This window comes from Rhinolophus sinicus, chromosome 17 (assembly GCF_057876585.1).
Source record: "Rhinolophus sinicus isolate RSI-liver-muscle chromosome 17, RSI-T2T, whole genome shotgun sequence".
Lineage (NCBI taxonomy): Eukaryota > Metazoa > Chordata > Mammalia > Chiroptera > Rhinolophidae > Rhinolophus > Rhinolophus sinicus.
Window position 1 is genome coordinate 149,634,433 of NC_142517.1, and position 18,855 is coordinate 149,653,287.

General features: G+C 37.7%; 1 protein-coding gene across 9 annotated transcripts in view; it reads right to left on the minus strand.

The window, feature by feature from the left end:
* CCDC148 (coiled-coil domain containing 148) overlaps positions 1-18,855 on the minus strand; it is a 259,617-nt gene that overhangs the window by 27,433 nt on the left and 213,329 nt on the right. For 8 of the 9 annotated variants that reach the window (XM_019727195.3, XM_074336739.2, XM_074336768.2 and 5 more), the window contains 3 exons: positions 14,521-14,638; positions 12,133-12,273; positions 627-8,152 (listed from right to left, as the gene is read on the minus strand). In XM_019727195.3, the coding sequence (XP_019582754.3) occupies positions 8,006-8,152; positions 12,133-12,273; positions 14,521-14,638 (406 nt within the window). In that variant the 3' untranslated portion in view covers positions 627-8,005. Of the gene's footprint in view, positions 1-626; positions 8,153-12,132; positions 12,274-14,520; positions 14,639-18,855 lie in introns of those variants that run through there. The other variant, XM_088794553.1, reaches the window with a different exon arrangement.

Sequence of the window (18,855 nt, forward strand, 5' to 3'; positions counted from 1 at the left end):
CCACACAATAAGTCTAGCACGAAACTCCCTCCACTCTTTGACACAAACCTTTGGACCCGTTCAAACTGGTCTACCTTTTCTGTCCCCCTCACTTCCTAGTTCTTTCTTATCTCTATACATAAGGTGGACAGGGACAGGAGAGAAGGCGGGAAGGAAGAACACACGAGCTGTTCCAATGTCCCAAGAAGCTGAGGAGATGGATCATAACCCCTCAGGGAAGCAAGTAGGACAAGAGGTGTCTTGCTCTGTAGTTCTCTCATATCTACTGCCATTTACTTGTATGTTTTCTTAAATATGTATGTGAAATGTTTTACCTCTTCAGCCAAATTCTGAACATGTTTTATGAAGAGAATTTATTTTAAACTATGTCTTTCTACCTTGTATATTTCTCCTTATTCAAAGTAGCTATAAATAATGGTTGGTTGAGTATCCTATATACAGGCAAATTCATTTAGTTCACCTATCCATCCATTAATCCATCCATTCATTGGGTCAAAAAGCCTTTATTGGCTGACTCATATCTACCTCATACCTCTGTGAGGTGTTGCCCATCACAGAGCATATTTTATGCAGGTTCTGGAACTCTTAGATTCCACAACATCTGATATACAGCACCTTATAAAATATTCAGCTTTAAAAGTCTTTATTATAAAACTAATACTGGCTTGTGGGAAACATCAAAACAGTACAGAAGGGTATCAAGGGAAAAGTAGCACTTGCCTGTTCACCCCTCCACCAAAACGTCCCACTCTGATTACCCAAAAGTAACAGTTGCTGACAGTTTCTTACATATCCTTCCAGAAATTTGCATTATTTATTACATAAACAGGATTATTCTGTAAGTATTCTTCTGTTGTTGCTCTCAACCCTCACCTATACAATGTATCTTGGTTTTCTTTTCATATTAGCCCACGTAACTATCCTTTTTCTTTTCTTTTTTGGTAACAGCTTTAATGAGACATAATTCACACACCACACAATTTATTCAAAGTATATAATTCAATGGTTTTTAGAATATTCAGAGATTTGTGCAACCATCACCACAATCCTCATTCTTTTTAATGGTTGCAGAGACTATCTTATGTCATAATTTCAGTAAATATTTGTTGAATTGAATTAAACCATACATTTGGACTGAGAAAGTGGGGGGGGGGGAGCAAATTATCTAGAAACATTAAAATAAAGAAGCTCCGAGGCTTTCACTTTTAAGTCAGTTTAAGTATGTCATATCGATATAACAACACGGATGAGAAAATATTCTCTTCACATTTCCTGAATATTTACTTTCCAGATAGCAGGGTCCTAATCCAAATTGACATAAATTCACGTTGCAATGTGCTGGATTTCCCTTAGCAAGTCAAGTATTTTCACTTCCAAGTAAAGTTTTATTTCATTTTAGTAAGTTTAAAAATAAATATTACTTTTAATAATCATCTCAATTTAGTTTATAACATTTCAATAGTAACAGGACATTTTGTGAAGCATTTGTTTTAAATATACTGTGAAGGTAAGCATTTTAAATTAATACAATATTTACAAAATGTCTAAAGAAATGTAAGCAAATTGTTTTTGAAATTGTTTATAAACATTAGGAGTTTTAAACATATGTGGTGCTAAGTAATATTGACATGTCTGGGAAAATGTGCAAAACAGAAGGAAAACAATGCAACCACTCTTCCCCACACTTACATTCTCACATATAAAATAATAAACTCTCTGAAGAAAAAAGGTATTTGGTAAAATTACTAAGGCCTACAGTGACATTAGAAATGTGTATTTAAATATAAACCTGAATCAGTTTAAGCAGTGCAAAAAGTTAGACTCTGAAAGTAAGAAAGAAAAAGAACACAGGCACTTAGTGTAAAAAGAGAAATTACTGTCGAGGTTGGAAAACATCTTTCTAGAGTTTTAAAAAATATGATGAGAACAGGACAGTTTTGATGCCCCATTCCTCCCTAATGACTAAGACTTTATTTCAGTAGAGGTCATGCAGCTTGTGAATTCTATTAATTAATATTATAATCCCGTGTTGCATTGAGTCTTAAAGCGAAATATTCACTCTTCCTAAATGCTCAATGCCTACATTCCTAAACACTTTCCCCCTGGGGACCCTGGCAGTAATCTATCAAGCGTTCATCCTCAAATGCATCAGCAAGCATACAACCATTTTCCAAAACAAATCGATGTCAGAAACAGTAGAACACTCAGACCCCTTTTTCTTTTTCAGTCAAACTTCACCATTTCTGGGATTTGATGGAGTTCTTAAAAAGTTTGTATTTTAGATTCTCCTCATAAATTTTCCAGGCAAAGTGTTGGTTTTAAAAGTCTTTAATTTTCCCAAGTTCCCTTAAAAATATCTTTTACCTTCAAAATGATTTCATATTTTACCTCTGTGTCCTAGGTTTAAAATCTAGCATGGCTGAAGAGAGAATGGAGCTGTTTTAACGAGGGCAACATAAAACCCAAGAAAATGGGGGGCCCCATAAAAAATAACCAAATATATGCCAGGTAGGAAGCCACACCCTTTTCATGATTTTAAAAAAAATGTTATATAGGACTTTGCATATGGACAAGTGGGCTGAACTTTTTGAGGAGAAAGTAATTTTTAGTTGGTCCTTCCATAGAGTGGATATTACAGCTACAAAAAAAGAGCATTTAGCAATTAAGATGATGTTTTAAAAATGGAAATGTTCTCTTCTTCCTACTTTCTGAAGAGAGTAGCAAACAATGCAACCCACCGAAGCTAGTTTAAATAGGAAAGCAATTTATTAAAGGGCATTACGTAGTTCCTAGAATTTTGGGGGGCACCAGAGAGTCTGTGTTTGAGGCTACCAACTAGGGAAGATGGTCAGCCATTGCAAGGAGACTGCCTCCCTGAATTCCCACTGCTGCTCTGCTAGTTCCATGTACCTTTGCCTGTATCACCAAACCTGAGTGCTACATGCTAAAGCTATGCAAGTTTTATCCCCCGAAGCTTTTATCCTCCATTGCCACCCTTACCAGAAAATGGGTTCTTGCCTTCTCATATACTAGCTCTCTTATGAAAATAATCTTAAATCGGTGCATTTGATTGGCAGAGAATATACAATGAAAGACTGGAGAAATTGAGTATCTAGTTTCTGATGTGGGAGATGGATGCATAACGTGAGATAGTCTCCATATATGAGGATGGTGTGGCTGGGAAGCCACAAAGCACAGCAAGTATTTTCCATTGGCAGTATGGTTCCAGTATAGAAGACAGAAAGCTGATAGGCTTAGATAGATCAGATGTTACAAATAAGGGGTGAGGTATAATAAGTGACTTGAAGATTTCAGGTTTGCATCATGTGGTGGATGGTGGTTCCATTACTGAGATGAGGGAGGAGCATGTTCAGTGCAAAAAAGGCAGTTAGGATCAAGAATTAAGTTTGAACAGGTTCTGGGGAAATGACAGCAGAAGTGACATAATAATTGAATCTCTTCATACTGGTATCTAAAAGAAAACAAAGAAAAGAGACAAGACAACACCACCAAAAACTCATGGGAATACTCTTCAGTAGTTGGTGACAAGGTATCCCCATACACAAACAAATATAAATGGGTAAAGAGTAACCACTGACAAATAAGACCTGATTATACCAACATCTTTGTAGGACAATGGCAAGTGAAGTGCATCAGATGGATCTGAGAAACCTAAAAAGAGTCAAGACGTCCTCACTGGAAGCTGTTTCAGCTGGAACTGAGAATTTTACGCTCTCTAACAGTGAACGAGTACAAAGAGTTCGCAGTAACATCTGAAGGGGCCAGAGAAGTCTGGTCCCCAAATTCCCAGCCTAAGTAGTCAAAACTTACTTCTAGGACAAAGCCCCACAATGATCAGAAATTGCTGCAAGGAGAATCCAATTGAGCAGCACAGGAACAGCAGAGTTAAGGGAAGTGGCAGACCCAGGTAAAAGTAGTGGAGGCCATATCTGCAGAAAATAAGCTTCCAAATTGTTTGAACCCTGCACAAATATAACAAAAGAGAGAACTCATGAGCTATAAAGTTATAGGAACTATCTCGAGCAACAAATGCTCCTAAAAGTTAAGGCAAATTAATTTCAAGGATAAATGAGCAAAGAAAAAAATCAGATCTGTATGTTAACATGAAAAAACAGATTAAGAAGCATAATAACATCCCTATAGATAAGGAATGAATGCCAGAGAGACATTACCACAACATAGATTAAAATTATAATCTGAAAGTTAAAAAATATGAAAATGATACAAGATATGAAAAAAACATTAATCAGAATTAGGAAAACTCAGAAATTAGGTGATATAATCTCAGGAAAAAATTGTAAATAAAAGAAAGACATTTCAGAATTGAAAGTAAACTAAAAAAAATGAAATGAATAAAAATATAACAGATAAGGCCTTAAGGTAAATAGAAGCTAAGAAATACAAAAAAAAGAAATATTTTAAATAAAAAACAAAGATCCACAATGAAGAATTTTCTATTTTTTTAAGAAAATGAATTACATTCTTCAAAAATGTTGGTGTCATCCTCAACAAAATACTAGCAAACTTGAATTTGGCAGCACAGTAAAAGGATTCTATACCACGAACATGTGGTATTTATTCCTGGAATGCAAGGGCGGTTCAACATGAAAATCAATTTATGCAATACATCACATTAACAAAATGAAGGAAGAAAAACTACACGATCATCACAATTGATGCAGAAAAGGCATGTTTTCCCCTAGAGTCTCCAGATGGGAATGCAGGCCCATTAACATCTAGATTTTAGCCCAGTGAGACACAATTCAGACTTCTGACCTTCAGAACAATTAGACAATAAGTTTGCATTGTCTTAATTAATTAAGACTTAATTAAGCCATTAAGTTTGTAGTAATTTGTTACGGCAGTGATATAAAATACAAATTTCAAGCAAGAACCATATGGTAGAGCCCAGTAAACCCACAAAACTATAAGAGATGGTAGAAAATTATAGTTTTGAACGATTAAGTTTTGTTAAAAAGCAATAAACAACTGGAATAGCAAGGAAGTTATCAAATAAATCTATTAGGTTGGCTTAAAAGAATCCATGAACCAAACTAAAAAGGTTTCCTCTGGGAAAGGAAGGGATCATTTGAGCAGCAATAAGGATAATACTTTAATAGACTGAAACATCAAATACCTTTAAATCCATGACTTCATAAAAATAGAACAAAACTTATTACCTTTGGAGGGTATTAGAAAACCAACTAATTATTTAGAAAACTGATAATTGAAGAAAATAAAAAGACTTAAACACTTAGCATACCTTTCTTATTCTGCTAAATACTAGAAGAGGGAAATTTTTCTTTACGTAAGGTTTCCAGCTTATCAAGGAGTGATTGAATTATAATACTTCTATCATGCAATCTGTAATTAATTAATGGAGCTGGCTCTGAGAATTAGTATTAGCTAAAATATCAAAACAAGGCCCAAACAGATAACGTATGAATCCTGATGGGTGAACATAACACCATAATTAAGTTGTCTTAACAAAAAACACTCAAATCTGATATCTGATAAAGCTTCTAAATTTAACTATCAATTTATAGCAAACTCAGAGGAACATATTAAATTATATCAACAGGATACAGTCAGAGAATCCAAATTAGGAAATTCTACATGTAAATTTCTTCAACAAATACATTTCAAGAGAAAAAAAAGGAGGAAGGGGGAGGCCTGTAAATTAAAAGACACACAAAAGACATAATTTAAAAGCTAAAACTAAAGTACAGTCTTTAAGAATCTTCCCTTGGGCAACTCAACAATAAAGAAGGTTAAAGCTGAAAGGTCCAACCCCGGAGCTCTCTAATACTTAGAGATCAATAGAGATGGGGGAGTCAGCAAAGGAGACTGAGGAGAGAATAAAGCAGGAGGTAAAGTAGATGGGTGTCATAGAAGCCAACAGAAGAATATGTTCTAAGACTGGGTCATTGTTAACTGAGTTAAATGTTGCTTTGAAGTCAGTAAGATGAAGACTGAAAATGGTCACCGAGATTGTCAATATGGAGTTCATTGGTGACCTTGCTAAGAGCAGGGTCAGTGGAGGTTGAAGGCAAAGCTAAATGAGAATGAGTGACAGTAACTGGAAAGTGAGAAGACATCACATATCTACAGGCAACTCTTTAAGAAGTTTACCTAGAGCTGGCCCGCTGACTCAGGCAGTTGGAGCTCCGTGCTCCTATCTCCGAAGGCTGCCAGTTCGATTCCCGCAGGGGCCAGTGGGCTCTCAACCACAAGGTTGCCGGCTTGACTCCCTCAAGGAATGGTGGGCTGTGCCCCCTGCAACTAGCAACGGCAACTGGACCTGGAGCTGAGCTGCACTCTCCACAACTAAGACTGAAAGGACAACAACTTGAAGCTGAACGGCACCCTCCACAACTAAGATTGAAAGGACAACAACTTGACTTAGAAAAAAAAAGTCCTGGAGGTACACACTGTTCCCCAATAAAGTCCTGTTGCCCTTCCCCAATAAAATCTTAAAAAAAAAAAAAAAAAAAAGTTTAAAACACACATGAAAGGTTGGTGTTTGATAGAGAGAGTTGCTCCCACTGCTAGACACAAGCAAAAGGAAAATGCATACTTGGGTGTGTTTGAGGATATGTTGGTGGGAACCTCAGGGACTTCCTACCAGGTAGATTGATTATATTGTTTCCATTCAGTTTGAGACAAGACCATCATCCGCAAAGATGTGGAATTGAATCAGGCTATACCATTTATTAACCATTGGATTAAGAGCAGTTGTGTCCAATTTCTTTCATTGGAGGTTTTAACTGGTATGTCCATCTTTTTATATGTTTATCAGCCATTTGTATTTCAGATTTATTTTAGTTTGTTTCATTAAAAATGCTGATCAGGACTCACTAGATTGATTTAATGAATTACAGTTTGAAAAACAACTGATTTAGGCCATATTAGATTACCTTTTTCAACCTAGTTCCTATTATGTGAAATGAAAATCTCATAAGATTTTTATGATGGTCAAATAAGACAATATATGTAAAGTACGTATACTTGGTGCTGAGCACACAGTCTGTGCTCAATGAATGGTATCTATTATTAATACTATTTTTAAAAAGAAAGAAAATGAATAAGGGCACAGGTAACAGCTACACTGCTGGCCAATCCCAACTAAATGTTTCCATCAGAACGATAAGTACAACTCTGTGGTTCTCAAAATGGTATCACGACCTCCTCCTGTGCATCACCAGCTACGTGGATTTATGTGGTTCATTAGAAAGAAAAAAAAAACTATGCTTGAGTTTTATTAGAAACATCTCCTTCCTATAAAATCTAGATATTTGATAGGTAATGTAGACATTTTGATAGCACTCTAATTATAAATTTTAAAATATTCTTTCTAAACAAACATACACACTGTTTTCCAAGCCAAAACATATTCCCATGCTTAAAATGCTATTTCTAATTTCTAATTTATTCTTATGGGCTAATTTGCAAAATGAAATTGTTTGGATGATTGGTTTGCAATAAACATGGTGTACCAAATTGATTTCTAAATTTAGAAAAAGGTTGAGTCTCCTCTTATAATAATTAAGAAATAATTGAAATATTAATGATAATGAAGCTTTTATAATTAAAAAGTCAAATTCTGAAATAACAGGCAGAAATGAATGCTGGCTGGTGACAGCAACATAAATTATAATTCTCACAAATGGTTGTTTTGAGCTCTTTTCCATGGGGTAATGTAACATCCAAAACACAATTTACTAAATAATAATATATGTACCATATGTGTCATAATTAATTTTCATAGTCTTGGAGAACTTAGTATTATTAAACATAACAAAGATATTCAAAATAATACATAAAATTCTAAGAATCATAAAACAAAAGCAAAGTTGTTTTAATAGATGCCATGATTTCTATGTCTAGTATTTTTTAAAAATTTAAAAACTAGAAATTATTGTTATACATATAAATGTATTCAGAAAACATCTTATTTATGTCTAATAGGATTTGAGGATGAACTCTAGATTTTAAATACAGTAGACTCCATGTCTTTTCTTGGATGTTTTGGAGGACTAATTTTTGGTAGTATCTCTTTGGCATAAAAGGTTTTATGAAGTCCAGCTTCTCGAAGTGCTAACTCAAAACGAAGTCTAGGGTCAGAAATTATCTGTAGAAATAAAATACAATTTAAATAAATAGCAATTCATTGAACTAAAGTAAATTTTATCATTTAGCTCCATATATCCCCAAGCTGCATAATTGTTATTTCTGGATAGATGACTAGATGACAATAAATTTTGTATATACAGTGACTATATTCTGGTTATTTTTACTGAAAATGTCCAAAACCTGTTTGACATTATCACTTTCCAGTGTATCAGTAATTTCCAATATAAGATGTATAGAATATTGCATACTAGTCAAAATAAAACACATTAAAATGACTAACAGATGAGGTGAAAGAAGCTTACTTTCATTACTATCATTGATTCATTATTTACTGATAGCTGGAATTAGAAAATACAGACAACCATTGATTAAAATAAAATAAATCTAAATTGCAACCTTGTGCATGTCTTTAAATAAACATTTAAATTTCTCCATCACTTGGCAATATGTAAATTAAGTTTGAACACATGGCTATTACTTGAAAAACAAAATCAATAGGACTTTTCTTCCAAGGCCGGATTTCTATTTCAAGCAGAACTAGAAAATGCTTCCATCAATCTGCTTCTAAGTGGGACTAGACATATGAGTAGTTCAATTTCTGTTTTCATTTATAGCTGATTGGACCTTATTCCTTCTCCTATGACTATTAAATGTCAACAGTGCTGTTTGCAATGATAAGAAGGTAGCCACGTATGGATTTCAGCTAATGAAGCATTTTACATGGACTTGAAGTCCACTTAGAAGATTGAAAGCAGCCCCTCATTCAAGGAGCTGTTTGAGAGGGGTAACAAGATTGTACACAGATATATACTTTTTTTTGGTAACGTATGACTGCTATCCCGAGTAGGTACATCCTCTGGTCTCAGGTAAAGGGGAGCACTTGAGCTAACTGTAAAGTCCAACTTATTCTTCTATAAAGCAAAGGAGAGAGGAAGAGAGATTGAGCAAGAAAGGAAGGCACGTGCAAACTTAGAGGTGAAATATCAGTGTGGTATCAGGGCAGCTTGGGTAAAGTCCCACGGGGGAACACTGCAGAAGGACACTTCTAAGACTGGGATTTCAATTTTACAGGCTTGAAGGCTATGCCACGGAGTCTGGGGAGCTATTGAAGGTGTGTTTGTTTCTGTTTTTTGCACGGAAGTAATAGAATCATTGTCACTGCATAAAAAGATGGATCTGATTGTAAGATCAGGATAAATTAAGGTGGCAGGGAAAGAAGAGATGGAGACAGGGAGAGTGGTTAGGGGTCTACTACAATTGTCCAGATGTGTGGGAATAAATGCCTAAGCGTGGCTGGTAGCAAAGAAGAGATAACTGTCAGAAACGCTGTGAAGGGAAGGATAGATCTTGGCAACTGATCAGATACAGAGACTAGGGGCAATGATGCATGTAAGTCAAGAATAATATGGAGGGGCCGGCCCGGTGGCTCAGGCAGTTAGAGCTCCGTGCTCCTAACTCCGAAGGCTGCCGGTTTGATTCCCACATGGGCCAGTGGGCTCTCAACCACAAGGTTGCCAGTTCAATTCCTCGAGTCCCGCAAGGGATGGTGGGCTGTGCCCCCTGCAACTAGCAACGGCAACTGGACCTGGAGCTGAGCTGCGCCCTCCACAACTAAGACTGAAAGAACAACAACTTGAAGCTGAACAGAACCCTCCACAACTAAGATCGAAAGGACAACAATTTGACCATTGTTCCCCAATAAAGTCCTGTTCCCCTTCCCCAATAAAATCTTTAAAAAAAAAAAAAAAAAAAGAATAATATGGAGATTCATGTCTAACAACCAACATATTTGAGCCTTAGACTTAGGTTTCTCCACTTCAGCTCCAATATAGTCTCCCTGTTCACTTTCATCCACTTCTGGGGATTCATTCTCCACCTGTGTGCTGTTGACTCCCTCGTTATCTCCAGGATTCAACTCTCTTCTCAGCTCTGGGGTTGTGAGGTTTAAAATGTGTCTGTTATTCTATTTTTTGAATAAACAAAGTGAAATAGAAATCTCCCTTGCATGCTGACCTCCCTCTTCCCAATTCCTCCCCAGAGGCAGCCGATCAGTTTCTTGTAAATGTGCACTGGACATTTTCACCCTACACATGACATGAACAAAAATTCTCTCTCCCTAGTTCTGTTTTTCCTTATATGTGCTTATATGGAAATGGCAGCAACACCTAATGATGATAATTTACTGAATTACTACTAGGTGCCAGGCAATATTCCAGACAACTGACATTTATTTTCTTAATCCTCACAAGAACCTCTCAAATTATTATTTTACAGATGAAAAAAAACAAGACAGAAAGATGGAAAATACCTTATACAAGTTCACACAGCCAGTAAACAGTGGAACAAACAGCCTAGTTTAGAATTATCCTCACTTTTATTATCACCCCTCTCCCTCAGCTAGAGCCATTCTTGGCCCTCTCCCCACTACTGTGAGGGTTCTACCATCTTAAAGGTTATGACTACATGCCCCACCCACCAATTTTCCATTCAGGACATATTGCTAAAACCAATCTGATTAGGTAATTCACCTGCTTCCAAGTCTCACCTCTCTCCACGGGATAAAGGTTAAATGTTTCTGCAAGCAAGACCTGTATTCTTCACCGTCTGACCCTGACCGCTGTGTCCAGCCTCAGCTCCTGGCATCCACCCTTGCCATGTACCTTACACTGAAGACACACCAGTAAGGACCTCTTTCCATCCTCTTCTGCCTGGTGAAACCCTTATTTCCTCAGCCCAGGTACCTGAGAGCTTTCTAGCTTCTGACTTCAATTCTTCACAAGCCCCAGCTGCCCTCTGCTTTGGATTCTGGAAGCACCCTTGTAATTTATCTCTCTCCCTACCCCCACGCCACCTCCAACCTATATTTTTTTGTTTTTAGCTTAATCATCTGGAATGAATATTGTTTCCACTGCCAGAAATCTGCGAGTAGGATGTACTTAAGTTTCCTCTTTGACCCTTTCTCTGAGTCCTCCAGTCAGGGCTAAACTTTCATTCCCTTCGACTGGCTGCTGTAGCCCTTACCTCCATTATGGAGGTGATCTGAACCCAGAGGCATTATCCCCATACTTGTGACTTGCCCTCCCAACCCAGCTACCCTGCTCACTTCCTCCACACAGGACAAGTCTACCTTGTTCAGGATGGCATCCACACAGTGCCAGATATAGTTATGCGCTATCAATATTTGTCCAATTAATAAATGAATCGTTCATCTTTGTATGCCCTAGGAAAGTATGCAGCACATAGTTGAGGCACACTCGATTTACTTGTCAATGGATGAATGAAGTTTCCTGCTTTTTAACTAATTAAATAAGCATTTAGCAGCTCTCCTCAAATTGGCAAAATTAACAACTATTTTCTCCCTTAAGTTCAGGGATAGAGCATTCAGGGATTCATCTGTCCTCCCTCCCTTCCATCCATTCAACTAAAAAGTCTTTTAAAAATCCATTCTCAGTTACAGCAACAGTAAAATGAATCAAATTTTCTAGAAATGGTTAAATAACCCCTTAATACTTTTTCCACAGAACATGTTTTATTTTATCATTAGCTCTGATGTATTGTCTTCTGTTTATTTTAATTTCTGAAAGCTTCTCTCAGCATCATCAGTTGTTTCTTTAAATGGATTTATGTTATAAATTTAAACAAGTTCTGAATCTGATAGAGAAATATTCACCAACAATATACAATATGAACACAACTTTAAAGTAAAATCTTATAAAATTTTTAAATTTAAAAAAGAATTTTCAATGATGGAGTCATAACATTTTCAGATATTCTTTTTTCTATGGTAACCTATCACCTATTTTATAAAGAATTATGCAGCAATTATATGCTACCACTTAGAAGTGAAAAATTATGCTGATATGTGTGGTATTCAAATGTAAATATTGAAAATGACTTGTAACCCAAAACACACACTTCTACAGTTCTTCTTATCATCATCATAGCTTTTGCATCAATCATGTGAATTCCCATAATTACCTGCTGTTCATTGTATGTATTCAATGTGAAGAGTGGCTTTTGAAGAATAAATTCTTCTTCAATTCCAATACCAATCCTTGCCTTCGATGCCATTGTATCTGACATCATTCTAACAGGATCAAATTGAGCAACAATAGCAACCTAGAAAGAGAAAGCATGGCTACTTGGAACAAGGTCCAGGCTGAACACTTCTGGGCAATACTATTAATGTTTAATGTCCATTGAAGTTAACAAATTTTATTAAAGATAAAACCAATGAAGGAAAGGTAGAAAGAATATGAAAACAGGCCAGGCCTAGAGATCCACAAAGGAGTTAATAGTTTAAAAACAAAATATAATATTAAAAGGTTGTGATATGTAATTATTTGCTAATGATTGAATAGTTAGTTATGATTAAATTTTGATAAAAAGTTGTCTGTCTGGTACAAGGTCATAAGAAATCTAATACAGGAAACCCACATATTCAAAACAGCTTGAAAGTAACCAAAATTAAAAATAAACAAAACATTTTTAGCCACTAGCAATCTACGGCCATCTTGACAACCTCATGAAACTTTTAAAAAAGTATCGCCTGATTAAGCTGAATCTAGAGCCTGTTATTCATGGGTAAAGTCGAGTTTGTTGGCATTATAGGGCAAGGTGGGTGGATTTCCATTGTACCCGACAACTCGATTTGCATGGACTGTTGTAAACCATTGTTCCCCTTTATACTGAACAACTGCAGTTACTTTAACCCAGATGCCCTTACTCTGTCTGATAATTGAAATCATTCAAATCTGTGTCCTAATGAAAGGAAGCCACTAATTTTATAAATTACATGCACTATTAGTAATACCTGCCTGTTAATTCCTGAAGTCAAGAATTAGCATTAAGAAAATGGCATTTTTAATGCCATTTAGAAACTATAATGACCTAACTGGGGGTGTCGAACACACTGGGGAGTTGAACACACTTGAATTATCAGCAGTTTCCTAGCCAAAATCTTACAGATACTATAGTTCTGATTACAGACAACCAGCACAGATATTTCCTCTTTCAAAGGGTTCACAAATGGAAAGAACTCTAATCATATCGACTCTGTAGTTATCAAAGTTACATTTTGAACAAGAATGTTTTTAGTAATAGTGACATTGTTTTGTCCCCAGAAGGCCATGGGATATAATTCGCAAATGATTGACTAATTTAAATGTTAAATCTAGGATGACCAGGACTTAACATTCCTATGCTTTGAATTTATTTCTCTAATCTATTTTTTCAAAGAAGACGATATAACAGTTGGGTGCATTTACGATTCCTCTGTACTCTCCTATTTACCTAGACTTTCTTGGTTTGCATCCAGTCTGACATTTATTATTATAGCTGTGTGACTCTGGGGAACCTCTGTGCCTCTTCAGTTTCCTCTTCTATAAAATAGGAATATTAATCATACCTACATCATGAGGCTTTTGTAGAGATTAAATGAGGTAAAACCTAAGAGCATGTAGAAGAGAGCTTTATACTTAGTAAATATTCAGGAAATGTGAAAGAACATTACTACAAACCTATCAGGCAGGTACTAATATTATTCCTGTTTTTCCAAGGGGGAAATGAAACTTAGGGTGGTTTTAGTAAAAGATCTAAGTTTCTCCTGCCAATGAGTAGTGAACTAGGTTGTACCAGGTTTGAAGGACACCAGAGGCCAAGTTCTTATCCAAAGTCCTATGTTGCCTCCACTGGCTTTGAAGGGAAACCAGACAGTCATTTCCTACGAGTTGGGAAATAGTGTCCATGAAGACATCAGAGCTTATGAGTTGAACTAATCACTTCCAGGTTAAAAACTGAAAAATTACCAGGTAAAACTATTTTATCACCTTTCCCAAGTTCTTAAATTCCTAATCTTTCCACTTACTGTCTTCTTTCTAAACTTTTGCCTACTTTGACTAGATAAAGCAATGGGAGACATTTATTTTTCCACAAAAATCGTATTTTTAAAAAGTGGTTTTTAGCATGTTTGTTGCCTATAGGATATTTCCTACCCCAAAGAAGATTAGGTTGCTCAAACTTTAACATGTTTTTTGAGGAGAATAAAGTCTTTGGGCCAGATGCAGAGTTTCACCGCTATAAATGGATATTGGTATTCAGCTGTTAAACTAGAGGTAATGCGGATGCATTTAAATCTTGGGAGAACTTTTAAAAAAGGGGCTGATAAAGTTCTTTTTAATATACCAAGAACCTGGAAATGGTTCAACACAAATCTAATTGCTCCCAGGAATGAAGATCAGTGTCCCAATTTGGAAAAGTTACATTTTATAGAGCAGATCTCATGAACTAAGCCCTAGTAATAATGTTATTAAGAGCACTTAGAAACATTCTTTAAACCACCCATGAACATTTCTAAATTAAAAACACCTGTTTCCTAAGGGCTTCTAGCCGCCTCTCTCTCTCTTCCTCTTCATGTGCTTCTTGAAGAGCCACTTCTCTTTTCTCCATCAAACGCTTTTCCAATAATTCTTGTCTGTATTTAACCCTTTAAAGATAATGCACAGGGAAGTTGGAAAAACATCGTCAATGTCTTGGAGATGACATGGATAGAAGCATAGTGGCAGAAGGCATTTCAGAGGTGACATCACAGTCACAGTTTTTTATTTGCTTTTGGTTGATTTCTCATATTCAAACAATAAAACGCAATTTACAATAATTCTACTAACAACCAGAGAAACTGCAGGTCACGGGGCAGGAAAACATGAGGTAAAAGCCAGTACGTCTCTTTCTTCATTGAAATCATTGTATGAACTCTCAAAATTTCTCTTGGCTGCCACACTGGCAGCTAATTCCATCTGACAGATGAAACTCTGAAGTGAGTTATTATAGCAGTCTTCTGATGAGTTTTAACATAATTCGATATGGTAAAGAGGCTATGTTACTGCTTAAATATACATACTTTTCAAAAAAAAAAAGAATAAATAAAATACTGTAATAAAAATGCCCGAATTACCTCAATTACTTAACCCACTTAAACCAAACTATATCGTCACTCATTTTGAAAGAATGCCATGTGTGTGTATGTGCGTGTGTGTGTTTGTCCGTGTGTGAGAAGAAATTTTAAAAATTGCACTTTGACTGTAGATGGCAGCAAAAAGATGACTTTCCCATACATTATGTTTCCATCCTCATTAAAATCAGCAGATATTATACCAGGGCACCGTTAAATACCTGTTTTAACACCTCCAGGCTCCTTTGGGCCTCCTCTACTGCCTTGTCGGGCAGCCTCCCTTATCCCCTTCTGGCCCAAGCTGCTCTTCTACTGAATTAGGTCTGAGACGTCTTTTCAAAACAGTAGTCACCTGGGTTCTCCAGGGAGTATGAGGCCATTGCCTCTCTTCCCCCATTGATGATTTTGATATAACTATTTGTGACATCAGTCACAAATATGCTTTACCCTTAGTGTGCATACCTGCATTTCCCATGGATATACCTTCACTAGACCCTTTTTATTCTGGATCCTGAATACTGAGGTGTTCACTGTGCATTAGGTTTTGTGCTAAGTGCTTTCCATGTTTCAGCTCATTTAAACTTCACAACAGCCCTATGTTAGGGTCCCATTGTTGACCCCGTGTTAAAGATAAAGGAATGAAGGCACAGACAGGTGATGCAACTTGCCCACGTTCTCACACCCAGGAAGTGGCAGCCAGGCAGACCAGCCCCAGAGCCCAGGTGCACCTCTCGCCCTCCCATTCCCATGTAATGCTCTTCCCACTAATTCCCACTAATGCTCTTCTCTCTTCTCCCCTTGATGGTTCCATTCATCTCACTGACTTATCAATACCTGTGTGCGAAACCCCGTGCTAGTGTGAGCACACTGAGAGAAAGACTGCTCTTAAGAAGTCTGTAGTTTAATATAGACAAAAAGACAAGCCTCACAACCAAACAAGGTGTACTCATGCAGTGCCTTCAGAGACGTATAAACAAGGCCCACTGAGAATTTGGAGAGAGCTGAGATGACTACTTGCTGGGCTGTGGGAAAGGCTGCTGCATTTAGCAAGATCTTTACAGAGGACGCAGCCCCTAGCTGGGTCTCAAGAATCAGGATCTGAAGAGACAAGGAGGCATGACAGCTGAGGGGAGGCTGGCCTTGCTGGCCAAGAAAGCCAGGACAAGTGTGAGCCACGGGGGCACTCACACTCAGGCTTGTGTAGGTGCCAGATTGACATCTGAAAGTGGGTGACTGCTTCAGTTTTGCCCCTGGGAACCTCATCTAGTCTCAGCTTTGAGAATAGTTCAAGGTGGCTAAGACAGCGTGAGAGAATGAGCCATGAGAGATAAAGAGAAACCCAGGAAAGTACTGGTAGGCTGAGCCCTTTCTTCCCCTCAGGAAGATTTGCTTCTGGGGAGGGAAGTTCTTTAAAATCACATTGCTCTTGAGGCTGGCAATGAGGAAGAAACACAGACCAAGGAAAGGAGGGGAGCGTGTATTCGATCCTTGCAGAGTAGAAAACCCAGAGTGGGATTTAAAAGGAAAATCCTAAGCACCTTTGATGGCCGTGGCTGCCCTCCCCGTCATCTCCATATCAGGAGTCAGTAGTCAGACACACAGAGTAAAGAACCCTCAGACCAGACTGCTCCCTTTCTCCTATGCCTCTATGTCATGGAAAGCTGTATTTGTCATTCTCCCCATTTTCACTAAGGCATGACACAACCTCCCTAATGAGGTTCTACTCAATTTAAGCACTGAGTACAAGCTAAGTGAACCACTGTGAAGGTTCAATTAAGAGATACCCTGGGATTTGACAATTGCCATATGCTAATTCTCAGAACCTTTGGAAAGTTTTTCTTCCTTTTGGGATATATAGGTTGCTTTGTCAGCAGTAAAGTTTTGCCTGCTTTGTGATAAAGGAATAGTTGTTCCAGTTAGGGAAACTGGATGAGCAAGGAAGAAATTGCAAACGAAAGTAAGGCATTTGAACCTGTGTCATAAAGAAGGCTGGTTCATGGTTTATGTTGAGGCTCATTCATTCATTCAACAAATATGTACTGAGCACCTGCTGTTCGTCAATCACAGCAAGACACTGGAGATAACATTTGAACACAGAAGACAGGCTCCAGTCCTCACAGAAGTGACAATCTAATGGGGATGCAAAGACCCAGGTGATGGTGATAGAGGACGGCTCTTGCTCTGATGGCACACTGAGGCCTGAGAGAGGGACCTTTGCTTGGAACATTCAGGAGAGCATCCAAAAGGAAGTGTTCTTAATGTTAGAACCAAAAAGGAAGCAGGAATTCGCCAGAGGGGGTGAGAATAGGAAATGTTCCAGGCAGGGAAAAAAAAAAAGCATATGATAAGGTCCAGAAGAGAGTACATGGTATGTTTGAAGAACTGAAAGAAATTCAGTATGACCCAAAATGAACAATGCAAGGTGGGGAGTGCCAAGAGGGCCCGCTGAGGCGGGAGCGGCAAGAGGGCCAGCCTGTGGGGGCTTTGCAAGCATGAGGGCTTTTGATTAGAGAAATGCGGTGATCAGAAAAACCTCTCCAGTGATACTGAGGATGGATTGCAAGGAGGCAAGACCAGAGTTATCCAGATGCAAGTTAATGATTTCATGAAGTAGGGGGAGGGGGACTAGTAGGAGGGAGGGAGAAGACATGAATTTAAAATTTATGTAGAAAATCGAACAAGTAGGAATTGTTCATTTAATTTACGGGAGAGGGGAAAAGATAAGAGAGGAAGAAGTAAAGGTTTCCGTCTTGCACAGTGAATAATAGAGTCTCATTAAAACTGGGAACTTAGAGAAACAGGGAAGAAAAGGAATTAGGTTCAGTTTGGCCGTAGATCAAACTGCCTTCACAAGATCTGGGCTGGAGAAACAGGTGGGCAATCTTATCAGTAGCAAGGAATTGAGGCCATGGGGGCAGATGGTATTAATCAGGAAAAGAGGCATACTTCTGTTTAATTGTGCTACACGAATATTGCCTATTTTACAAATTAAAGTCGAACCCCCACCAACAAAAAAGATTACAACTCACTTTATTGTGAGGCTCACTTTATTGCGGCGGGTCTGGAACTGAACCCGCAATATCTCTGAGGTATTCTTGTACAGAGTAGAAAAGTCGGCCTAGGATTGGTTCCCAAGGAAACAACATTTAAGAAAAAGAAGAGGAAACACTCTAGGAGAATGAGGAGAAATGGCCAAAGAAGCTAAGGAAAATAGGATCAACGATGCTAAATGCCATAGATCAATTATAATCCTAAATAATTGGTGGATTAAATAACAGGGAGCCATTGGTGATCTTGGCAAGGGCAGCCAGTAGAGAGGAAGCTGAAGAATCACTGGGAGGTGAGGAAGGAAGAGTGAAGACAACTCCTTCAGTCAGACATGCAAGTGGCGAGGAGAGAAATAGGTGCTGGAGGAAGCGCAGAGCCGATCACAGTTGCATTGGCTCCAAAGTGACCGAGATCAAAGATTTGCCAAAGAAAAACTTAAGAGAACAGGAGACACACTCAAGTTCTTCATTTTTATAGATTCTATGGTTTAAACTCAAAAGGTAATTCATTTTACAGCAGGAAACTTGGTGCCTCTTTCTTCTCCCTCTCTGGATAGAAAAAAAAAATTATTTGCCTAAAGAGAAGGGATGTAGAAAAACTTCTGGAATATAGCCAAATAATCACATCGGCATGGGGAAAGAAAATAGCAACACAGTAGAGTTGATCATTTGGAAAATTTTCCACATGAATACCTTTAGCCATTT